Source organism: Buceros rhinoceros, unplaced genomic scaffold (genome assembly GCF_000710305.1).
Source record: "Buceros rhinoceros silvestris isolate BGI_N320 unplaced genomic scaffold, ASM71030v1 scaffold17498, whole genome shotgun sequence".
Lineage (NCBI taxonomy): Eukaryota > Metazoa > Chordata > Aves > Bucerotiformes > Bucerotidae > Buceros > Buceros rhinoceros.
In genome coordinates this window covers 1-12,160 of record NW_010427616.1, presented here as the reverse complement: position 1 = coordinate 12,160, position 12,160 = coordinate 1, and the positions used below count along the sequence as shown (strand labels likewise).

Sequence of the window (12,160 nt, the reverse complement as noted above, 5' to 3'; positions counted from 1 at the left end):
ATATGTGATGTTTTTTTTTTTTGTGTGGGGGGGGGGGGGGGGGTGCCTATTCCACTGACAAAATTAGTTTTCATTGTTCTTTTAGAGATGATAAAGTATCTCACTCTCATGCAGGTGGACCAGAGTCTTACTTCAGAAACAATGTTATTAGACCATGACTCACTAATGGAGAAGATGAGTAATTGGAATTTCCAGATTTTTGACCTTGTACAAGAAATGGGAGACCAGTCTGGACGGATCCTTAGCCAGGTTTGTTGTCTTTTATTGTATGAGGGAGAGTGTGTAAAGCTGTCAAGCTTACATAATTTATTTAAACCGTGAAGAAGTTTTGCAGTCAATGTATGTGAATGCTAACTTGAAAAGGAGAGATATCATTTCTCATGTAGTCCATCTCACTGTAAACCATAAAATGTGATTTGTCTATAGACAAATCACATTTTATTGTTTTAAATTAAGTGGCAACTAAACCGTGAAGAAGTTTTGCAGTCAATGTATGTGAATGCTAACTTGAAAAGGAGAGATATCATTTCTCATGTAGTCCATCTCACTGTAAACCATAAAATGTGATTTGTCTATAGACACCTTGCTCCAAATTTTCTGAATTTTATTCTCAATGTAAAAATAGGTTAGATTCACACTGACCAGGTTTTATAGTAATGTGTAGTCCTGTGTAAAATTGTCTCCTGCTTACAGAATTACTATCGTGTTTGTCAGCAATTTCTTTTTTCTGTATTTCAGTAAAATATTTCTGCCAGAGCTATACCCGTGGGGGAAGAGAAGTGATCTTTTAGGCAGTCTTTTGTCTCTTGATCCTACAAACAATGGGATTTCTTTTCCGTGCTGCTTTCTGCATGTAGTACCCCTTTTATTTCCTTTTGACTTACTACTGAGCTCTTCCATGCAGTGTCATGTTCTGCTGAAGCCGAATCACTGGCAGGTGCAAAAGCATGATCCTGTTCGCTGTCCCCCAGCCTCTCTGTCATTAACGTCATCTCGAAGCTTCTGTCTCTCTGTACAGGATTTAGCAAGCGTGGAGCCGTAGTATGAGCTGCACTTCTGGTCTGAGCACCAAGTGTTTCAAGTGCCAGTACCTTAGTTTCCTACTGTGGAGTAGCACGCGTGTTGCTGTGGTTCAGGGTCCTGCTGGGAGCAATCAGCTGGAGGGAAGGAAACAGGCTGGGAGCACTCAGGTGCAGCAGGAACCGCAGGCCTGCACCTATGCAGAAGATAGGAAAAAAACTGTGGGGATAATTTCATTTTTGTCAGTAGACATTGTCTTTCCTTTCTCGATACTCAGTGTTCTGGGTATTGTTTTACTTCTTTGATTAGACTTATTTGATCAAATGTTTTCAGGTCTTTTGTCACCTCAGTTAGTGACAGCTGTTAATGTGGAGACTACAGACTGGCACAATCCACTTCCGAGCGGTGTTCTTACCGCAGTGCTGTACCAGCGCTCTGTGACCCGCGTTAGCTTTCGGTTCATTCGTGAGCAGTCTAGGGGATGGGGCACATCTCTAAGTTGTGGCGCGTGGCAGTTTCTACCTAGCTCTGCCAGAGTCTCTGTGTCCCGATGTTCTTCCCGATGCTGTGTGTGTGTGTACTGCTCATCCTCTGTCCGCCCCCGCCCCCAGCCCCGTTGTCCGCTGTGCTGCAAGCATCTGATACGGGTCTTACTTAAGAGCCAGTTCGCAGCTGTACGTTACCGTCATCGGTTGTGAGGTTCTCAGGTTGGGTACGCGTAAGGGGCCGGTTGGGACGGGTGGAGGAAGGGTGTTCCCTCATTTTCCTTCTGTGCTGTCTGAGCACCCCCACACTTCAGAGCTTAGACTTTCTCTCAAGTGTCTGAGGAAGAGGTGACAGCAATGAGGGGCAGTGACTTGTTTGGAAAAGCTTTCCTAATATTTGCAGTCTTGGGGGATTAGTTCTTTGTGGTCATTAAGTTCTACTTGTAAACTACGATATGTTTTCACAGTGTAGATGTGTGTGGGTGTTCTGAGTACATTTTTAAAATATTTTTTTCATTTACCAGCTAGCTTTGTTTAAAAATACCCATGATAAGTCATAATGAATAAAAGAAATAGGATGTTCAAATATAGGAGTTTCAAAAATAAATGTTGGTTTTTTTAATGTTAGTGGCTCTGCTACTATAGTTAACTAATTTGATTTTTTTTAATAATAAGTGTAGATTTCTTCTTTTTGGGTCACTAATGGAATAAAGTATGAGTTCTTTAACATTATGAACATTCTGGAATATATTAAATATAATCAGTTGTGCATAGAATTTGTCATAAAAGAAATAAAAGCTTTTATTATTCTGTATTTGAGAGGGTGATAAAAATTCACATTTTTGTGATAAAAAATCATTAAATATATTTCTATGACAATAGTTTTCAGATAAACTTCAGTGGAATTTCAGTAATTTCCATTTCTATCAACAAGAAATACTTAAAAAAACAGGATTATTTTTAAAGTTGAATTTTTCAGACTAAAATTCGTTTCAATATGTGTTTAGGTAACTTATACCTTGTTTCAAGACACTGGTTTGTTTGAAATTTTCAAAATCCCAACTCGAGAATTCATGAATTACTTCTGTGCACTTGAAAATGGCTACCGAGATATTCCCTGTAAGTACTGCATGTTATTCTCTCGTATTCGTCTGTCTGCTTTAGGGTGTGTGTCAGGGTAATGTTTAATACAGACATAGACAATGTCCGAAATTAGTATATTTTTAATTAATATATTTGTCAGAATTTAGAACTGATTTAATGGATCGCAGCAAAAAATTGGTGGACTCCAACTCTGAGTTTGTTCTTATGTCAGTTTAATATAACCTTAAAGAATTTGAATCAGTAGTTGAGTCAAACATACTGAAGTAAATGCGAGAATATTTGTTGATTTAACAGAAATTTGGGTTAGACCTGTAATAGAATAAGAATATGTAGAATGTTGACAGTAATTACTCACCTTGCTGTTTAGGGCAGCTAAATTTATTGGTAGGCAAAACAAACCAGAACACATGCCCCCCAGCCGCCCTGCACACACGCTCCCCCGTGGGGTCACACATCTTGCAGCAGCCCAGGCGCTGGAGGCGATGCCAGTGGCTCACCGTCACCGGTGTAAAAGGCCGCTCAGTCCCTTCCTGGCTCTCAGGAAGGCTGCAGTACGCTTGGAAAACCTTTGGTGTTTCTGAAAAACATTCAGTGATAGAGCCCCTGCTAACAATTTAAATGCAACTTCTCCTTTAATAAAAACCTCCCTTTTAGGACATTTGGTACATTACATTTTTCTTTTCTTTTTGTTCCTTTTGATTATTTTTGATAATGTTTTTTGTTATATTTTGTTAATTTTCAGATCACAATCGTATACATGCCACAGATGTTCTTCATGCAGTATGGTATCTGACAACACGGCCCATTCCTGGATTTCAGCAAATTCATAAGGAGCATACGCTGGAAAGTGATATGGGTATGTATTCACATAGGTTGTCTTTTTCTTTTGCTGTAAGAATGTTTTAATGAAACTACAACAGGAAAACCATATTGCTCTGGAAGAAAATATCTGATTATTCTTATCACTCCATTTTTTTTTTGGTATTGTAACATGAGGCAGTAGAAGTATCACGATGTTAGTACACACCATCAGAAATATCATGCGGTAGATTTCTAGAAAAATTATTAAAGAACTAGTTACTTTGTTAGCCAAGAATTCAGGTTCACTTAATAAATTTTCTGTGCAGAGTGAAGCTACAGTCAGTGTACTTTCAGCATTTCAAATACATTAGACTAACATTTCTTAACTTTACTGGGAAATTAAATAGATCAAAGAAAAAATACTAAAGTAAAAGTATTTAACTTAATTGAAGTTCTCCTTCATGGTTTTAGTGCAAAAATGAGTATTTCAGAATTCTGCATTAGATATCACCTGCAGACTTACAGGCACTGGAGTGACTTACCCTAACAGTACCTGCCTAAGAGCATCCCTGGAAGAGCCACGAAGACTCCGCATTCAGATTCTGTATGACAGTAGTTCTGATGAGGCTTGCTTTTGTCTAGTCTGTGACTGCATGGAGTTGACTTCTAAATTCAGATTTGTAGTTTTAACTAAAACGCACACTTTTAGACAAAAATGTGTGTATTTAGGAAAAATAAAATGGGGTAATCAAGCCCTCTCTAAGAACTCTGGTTTATATGTGCAGTCGTGGCTTTTAAAGGGCTGCAGTTTTAAGAAGTCACTTGTGAACTGTACAGAACATCACACAGTACATGTTATTTCTTCCTGACTCTCACCTCTTGTATTTTCCCAAGTTTGTCCATACCCCCTGATTGCACCCTATTGCGTTTTCTTTCTCTAAGCATTAAAAAAGGTTGGGATTGGAAGACTTGACTAGAGGAAAGAAAAAGGATAAAAATCCTTTTGCTTCCCTTTACAAAAAGTAAAATTAAAGTAAGAAAGTATAATCTTATTGTTTTGGAACTCTTGCAGTATAAATTTTGCTAGGGTTTTCAATCCTTGTGTATTCTATTAAGGCCAAAGAGCCCTTTCTATTATGCAATAATGAAATAAGTATTATTGCTTTTTTTTTTTTAAGTAATGACTTTGTCTAGGTGAAAGAGGAGAATAAAACTGTAAATCTCCTTATCGTGCAAATGTTTCTAAGCTAGGGTTTAGTTCTTTTTGCAGTAGGTTCTACTGACCCCTGAGCTCTTTTTTCCTGGCTATGACTGTTCAAAGCTCTCCTGAAAGTCTCCTTTATTTGTGTGAATGATAGTTAATCCTCACCACTGTAATGGGAAATCTTGTCTGAAAAAGTGGATCCTGAGCTATATCTCTATGTAGTACTAGGTAAAGACAGGTTTTAGAACAGGAACAGTCTGCTTTCCAGTTTTGGGACACTTCTTACACTCTCCACAATGTCCCGTAGGATTTTGCCCTCTTTCTTCAAAATTGCTGAGTTCTCTATAACAGTAGCATGACTTTTTGTTTTAAGGATGAGTCTGTCTTTGCCAATTATTCAGCTCCACAATTACAAAGAAAATTGTATTATGTTTGCAATAGTATCTGGCTGAGTCATTTAAAAGGTATTTTAAAATGAATGAAACAGGGTTCTAAAAAATATTTCATTTTTGTACTTTCAATTTTCTTAGATGAAGCCAGAGGTATTACCCCTGTTCAAGTCAGCTATATTTCTTCAAAAAGTTGTTCTATTGCTGATGACAGTTACGGATGTCTGGCATCAAACATCCCTGCTTTGGAATTGATGGCTTTATATGTAGCAGCTGCCATGCACGATTATGATCATCCTGGTCGTACAAATGCTTTTCTAGTGGCTACAAATGCACCTCAGGTAAGAAATTCTTTAACTGGAAAATTATCTGTATCTGAAATCAGGAAAATGAAAATTTTTCTTTCTGTATCCCACTGCAGCCTGTTTAGGATCATTTGCCCAATTTCAGAAGCACGGAATTTAATCTGAACTTAACTTGTGTGATACTGTTTTCATCATAAATTCCAATGTTTTGTTTGTTTGTATCTGTTGGGTATACGCCTAAGAACATTTTTCAGTTTACAGAAGTGAAAACGATGACATAAATCAATGCGTTTCAGATTAGTCCTTTGTGGTAAATACCCATTACCTTTAAGGGAGGGTGAGCAAAATAAGACGAAATCAGCAAGGCACCCTCGCTTTTATCTCCCATATTCTACTTAGTTGTTAGAACAGAGAGTAGAAAGAAAGGAGATGTAAAAGGCTAAGATGGAAGAGGTAAAGGAGAATAAAGCTAAAGAAAATAGCAGATAGGAAAAAAACCAGGTGGGGCAGGGAGGGATTGGAAGGAAAAGCACTGAAGGAAAGATGCCTCATCTGCATGGTGAAGTATTTTTATATAAAAAGTGGAATATTATCTGGGGAATAATATTTATGATAGCCATTTGGGTCTCTCTTAATAAATGAGAGACAAGAAACTTAAGTAATAACAACATCATCAACAATAGTAACAGTGACTCAGAAACCAATACAACTTCTCAGAAGATGGGGACTTTAAAGGTGAACTTCCCAGTCGGTTTTTGACAATTCCTCATTGCAAAAAGGTTTAGGGTGGAGGCAGTTACGTATTTCTGGTGACAACAGTGTACAAGGAAGAATTAAAAAAACACCACAAACATCTCCACTTTTCAAAAATACTCACATTCATTTTGTTAACAGTCTTTTCCTTTCCTCAAAACATAAAGATTATTTTTGCAGTTTTCCAAAGATTTTTTTTCAAGTCCTATTTAATCTATATTCAGTTAATTATTTTCTAGGATGTTTTGAATAAACATGGGAGTCAATCTATTACGTTTTTAATATTTTAGTTAACTCATTTGCAGTTCAAATTCATCAGCATTAAACTCAGCACAATGAAAACTCGTGATATTCCACATCATTTCGCGTTAACCACGTTTCTTATATGCTTGGAGTTCGTTCTTTTTAAAAAAAAAAAAAACACCAGAATAAAGAGGAATTAAAAGCATATTCTTAAATCTGGGGTTTGGTTTGGGTTCTGTTTGGTGGGTTGTGTGTTGGTTTGGTTTTTATGTCAGTGTGTGTGCTCCACGCCCATGCCAGGAGCGTGAAGCCGACGCTTTCAGTGGTCTGTGTGTGTGCATATACTGTGAATGTAGATGTCGCTAAGACATTGTAAAGATCTTCCAAGGAATGAAAAAACTTTGCTGTAATTTTTTTTAGGCTGTTCTCTACAATGACAGATCAGTCTTAGAAAATCACCATGCTGCTTCTGCCTGGAATCTTTTCTTATCACGACCAGAATACAACTTTTTATCAAATCTTGGTCATGTAGAATTCAAGCGTTTCCGTTTCTTAGTGATTGAAGCAATTCTTGCCACGGATCTCAAGAAGCATTTCGATTTCCTTGCAGAATTTAATGCCAAGGTTTGTTACATTTTAGTGCCTACACTGAGCTGGTCATGATATACTGATGCCAGTGTTACTACTCAGTAGTTGTTAGCATTAATAACCTGCACTTAATGTTTTATGTTGTTTAAATTTAAGTTCCTAAAAAAGCGCACATCAATTGTAGATTGGTTTGTAGATTGCCTAATAAGCCCGGGGACTCCTGGGAAACCTCAGTCCTAACTCATATTTCCATCTTCTGAGGGATAGTAAATTACTTTTTTTTGCCATATAAGACAAAAGATGATAGAGAAAAATTAATGCAAATGTCTGTTGTGCAAAGCCTGAAAAAAACCCAGAACACTGATGGATAGTTTTAACTTAATTTTTAAAAATACATGTGCTCCATCCAGGTCAATGATCTCAACAGTCATGGTATAGAATGGAGCAATGAAAACGATCGCTTGCTGGCCTGTCAAATATGCATCAAACTGGCAGATATTAACGGCCCAGCAAAAGTTCGAGAGCTGCATCTGAGATGGACAGAAGGCATTGTTAATGAGTTTTATGAACAGGTGGGTATGGAAAGCCTCATTTACTCTTTTCTTAATGACAGGCAGATGATCAGTTCTCCTCATTACCAAATGTATAACTAAATTAAACATTATCCTGTGTGTTAAATCTTCAGGTAAGGCATTTCCATCTTCTCTTTGTGAATACTGAAGATGTGTTTTTATAGGCAGCATACTAACATAATCTACGTCCTATCAGTTGTGTTAGAAGCTTGAAAACAAGCTCCATTTTTCAGATGTCCATTTTTCAGATACTGCTTTGGGGTTTTTTTTTAATCTTAGGATGATTCTGATAAGACAAAATAACTTCTTCCACTTTGGGAAGTTAAGTTCCCTGGTTATGTTTCCAGGCTAAAGAATATGTATAGTATCCACAAGCCTAGAAATGAATATTGAGATAATTCAGTGCAAAGACAAAAGATATTTAAAAATTTTGGAAATGAAATATTAAAAATACACATTGGTAACTAATAGTATTACAATGTAAGTAAGTTTTTTATGAGGAACTTTTGATAAATAATCCTATCAAGATTAACTGCAAAAACAACCAAAAATTTCTTGCCTATTTTTCAATTTACAACTTCTGTAAGGTCCCCAAAATAGATACTACACTTCTATTCTGTTATTCTGTAGTCAGCTTTCTGAGGACTTCAGTATTTATGAGGCAACAACCAAGAACTTCTGAGACTAGGAAGATAAATGTAAACAAAATCACTTGCGAAATATAAGCAACAGTAATAATAACCTGAAGGGCTTACACTTATTGTAAGACCTTAGTATTCCAAGTTGCTCCTTTAGGAAAAGCTTTTTCATAAAACTCTCAGATCCACAGAAGTGCTGAGGTAAGTGATTATAACTCAGAGCAACTGTTCAATTTTTTCTTCCCCAATTTATAAAATTGGGAAAAAACTGCAAACCAAACGCCTTTATTCTGAATGTTACAGTTCATCGTACTCTTGTGTGACTTTGGGGGGAAGCCGTTGACCAGAATGCCTTACTCTAGCTGACGACTTTCCCGCTTTCTCTGTTCATCAGCTCAGCAACTGAAGGCAAATCTCTGCCTGCCCTGAAGCTGTCCTGTCAAGGCAGAGGAGTAGCAGCTCCAGTAGGACTAGGTCTCCATCCATGCACAAGCAAAGCTGAAGGGAGATTATGGGCTATGCAAGTCTGAGCCATAATGTGTCTTTATTTTAAATTGGCCTAATCACATTTTCATTCACTTAGTCTACACTATTATTGCCTCTAGTAAAAAGATACAATCCATGTGATGTTGACTTGGGTCTTTAATAGTCATCTTTAAAATAAAAATTTAAAGTTAATTTTGTGAGCAATTATAAATTTTTTTCATTTCTTTCTCAGGGTGATGAAGAAGCAAGTCTTGGTTTACCTATAAGCCCCTTCATGGATCGTTCTTCTCCGCAGCTTGCAAAACTGCAAGAATCTTTCATAACTCACATAGTCGGACCCCTCTGTAATTCCTATAATGCAGCCGGGTTGCTTCCAGGGCAATGGGTTGATGGAGAGGAGGAGGATGGAGAAAGTACTGAAGATGATGATGGAGCGCAGTTAGAGAGTGATGATGAAGAAATGGAAGATGATCTTATTTTAAGTAAGTTTCTGTATTTCAGTGTCACATAAGGTGGTCATTAAATAAATTCAGACATAGCAATGGTGGTTGAAATTGTATAGTACAAATACTGTAGATTTTGCAATTATGCTTTTTCCTAAGTTTTACTTTTTTAATAAAAATTTTGTTAATAATAGAGGAGACTTGAAATTTGAAACAGAAACTCATTGTTATCCTTTGCCATGTCTCTATTGAAATATGGTGGATAAGCATCCCTGTATTTCACTCAAATTTACATCTTGCACAACATGCCATTGGTTTTGTACATGTAAAATACAATTACTCTGAATCTCAAACAATAAAATATGCTTATAATTTTACAGAAGCTCAAAGAAAAAAAGGTAGACGAATATTTTGCCAGCTAATACACCATCTCAGTGAAAATCACAAAATATGGAAGAAAGCGATTGAAGAGGAAGAAAAAAATAAAGCTGAAGGAGTTAAACTGCTGACTGAGATCTCATCTTTACCTCAAGCAGATGAAATTCAGGTTATTGAGGAAGCTGATGAAGAAGATGAACGACAACTAGGAGAGGACAAGACTTGCTAAGAACGCTTCAGTGGTATCCAGGATGACAATAGCCTTTTTTTCCACTGTGCTGACTTTAGCCTGACACAGTTCACATAAAATTGAAAGGCCTTAATACTGTGAGAGGATTCTTCCTACTCAAGTGGAATCCCACTCTTACGCACTTTTGCCACACAGAATATGAAACTTTATTCAAAGATTGAGTATTGTATACCCTGATGCAAAGTTCTTTATGCCTTAGTTGGTATAAAATATCCTGATATAATGCTGCCTTGCTGAATATGGAACTCTTCTTTTCCTTGAGGTACCTGCAGTTTTTAAAAACATTCAGTGACTTCAATTACCAAAGTGGCAAGAACTTTCTGCTAACAAGGAAATGTGGGATGAATCCTAATATTGTCTGGAGTTGTTTATTTCATGTTGTTTTTGAACATGAATGAGAAAAGGTCTGTGCCTATATCAAAACCGTTACCGTTGCAGTGCGAGCCTGTTGCGGGGTGTCTACTTTGAGCAGCAGTGTGCTTAATGTAGTCATTTCAGAGCAGCTGTTCAAGGACTGTGACATAAATGCTGAATTTCTGATATTTGTGGTTTAAAAAAGAAAAAAAAACCCAGGTGCATCTATTTCTGATGCTTTTTATTATTGTGCATAATCTGATGTTTTATTTTTGCAGAAAATATTCAGGTTTGCAGTGGGTGTTCATGATAATTCACTGAATACAAGGCCATTATCATGTTGCCTTGCTGTTTTGTGGTAGAACATTATAAACCTGTTCAGCTACTTAAATTATTAAGAAATCTTATTCTTTTAGTCGTAATGCTATATTTTCTGCCCTTACTCAGGTTCCTGTTTAAAAACAAGTCAACCACATCATAGATTTTTATCTCACACCAATTTCTGGTATTAAATTTTAAGGAAATAAGATGGTATTTCATTTATTCTTTGTATGTAAAACTTTAGGAGAATTAAAGATTTGTTGGTTTTTGGTTTGGGTTTTTTTTTTTAAAGAAGAAGACATAAACTACTGTTTGAAAATGGCTAGTGTATTTTAATGTACCCCACATCTTTTCTCCCATCACAGACATAGCTTATATTGCCTTCAAGTTTGATGTACATCCTGGTATATACATATGGAAAGCAGAATGTGAAAACTTCATGTAAAGCCTGATAAGAGTAAGATAAACATCACTGTACTATATTACATTTTAGATTGTTGAGGTTTTAAATTAGAAGCTTAGGCATTCGACACAAATGTACTTTTAGGAACACTATTGTAGGTCAAAATTAACAAAAAAGAGCATAAATTAGGCTCCAGGTATGTAAGCAAACACAAATAAAGGTAGTTTTAAAAGTGCACCTTTTAGTACTAAACATTTATATGCTGTGCAGTTGAATTGAATAAAAACAAATGCACCCGTGTGCAAGTTGCTAAATGTATCTTAGCATATTTGTGTTTACATTTGCATCAATTGACTTGAAAAAAGGTAACATTCCTCAAATAACCTTGTGTAAACTGTATTGCACTATTTTACATACAAAAAATTTTATTCTGCTCTTTGATTGGCCAGTTTAAATAACTGAAAGGAATTTTTTTTTTATTTTCCACTAATAAGCTTTTTGTTGATCCATCTAGAAGACCACTGAGATGTGCTTTTGTTATTTTACATATTCAGTGCCAAATCCCCCTTTACTGCCATTAGCACTACCACTGCATTTTTTTGTAGACCGAGCAGTGTTAAAACCAGATATTTCTGTCATTAATAAAATGTTGCACTATTGAAGCTGGCACTTATCTATCATTCACTTGTATTTTACATTTGCTGTTCCTATGTTTTCCTAGCAGATAATTTGAAGACTCCAAAATTTTGCTTGCTTCAGTATGCTTGTATGCTGTATTCCCAGCATTTTGTTTAGCCTATGTGTTTGTATATAAAAAAACCCTTTAATAATGTTTAGTTTAATTTTGCTTTGAGTGAAAAAAGATGCCAGTGAGCTTGTCTGAAGTTACTGCTGCATCATTTTACACCACAGTTTTCCATTTAGTTTCCTTTTAAAAAATGATTATTGAAAACTAATATAAAGGAAGAATAAGAAGGTAAAAACAACATGTTATCTTTTACTTGTCGCAGGTTGAAAAAGGGGGGCTGTTTCCCACCGAAAGGGATGCGACAAAATAGTGTGTCAGCTGGAAAAGCGAAACCAGCCAAAGCACACACAAAAACTTTTGATGCTTGTTAACGGCTTATCAGCACGTTAACGAGCTCATTAAGGCTTTAGTCGGGCAAAGGAAATGATAACACACAGACTACATATGAAAAGGATAGAAACAGAAAAGTTTAATAGAGAAACGCCCCCAAAGTGAAATCATCTTCAAAGTTAAACTGGACTGGGAAAGGGAGAGAAAGAGATAAAGGGAGAATAGATAAAAGTGTACAGTTACATATAAAATCTCCGGATCAGAACGATCCTCCGCTTATGAACAAACTGCCCCCCCCGCAATGGCTCACCATGCCAGTGGGGTGGGGGGAAGGAAGAGTCCAGT

General features: G+C 36.5%; 1 protein-coding gene across 1 annotated transcript in view; it reads left to right on the top strand.

Moving 5' to 3' along the window:
• Nucleotides 1-10,241, top strand: part of PDE3B (phosphodiesterase 3B, cGMP-inhibited) — a gene marked incomplete at its 5' end in the record, with an annotated part of 74,403 nt that extends 64,162 nt beyond the window's left edge. Inside the window, 8 exons of the mRNA XM_010141977.1 lie at nucleotides 115-249; nucleotides 2,513-2,624; nucleotides 3,352-3,465; nucleotides 5,145-5,344; nucleotides 6,725-6,928; nucleotides 7,303-7,464; nucleotides 8,821-9,070; nucleotides 9,412-10,241. Coding sequence (XP_010140279.1) covers nucleotides 115-249; nucleotides 2,513-2,624; nucleotides 3,352-3,465; nucleotides 5,145-5,344; nucleotides 6,725-6,928; nucleotides 7,303-7,464; nucleotides 8,821-9,070; nucleotides 9,412-9,638 — 1,404 coding nt within the window. The remainder of the gene's footprint in view (nucleotides 1-114; nucleotides 250-2,512; nucleotides 2,625-3,351; nucleotides 3,466-5,144; nucleotides 5,345-6,724; nucleotides 6,929-7,302; nucleotides 7,465-8,820; nucleotides 9,071-9,411) is intronic.
• Between the last annotated feature and the right edge of the window lie 1,919 nt (nucleotides 10,242-12,160).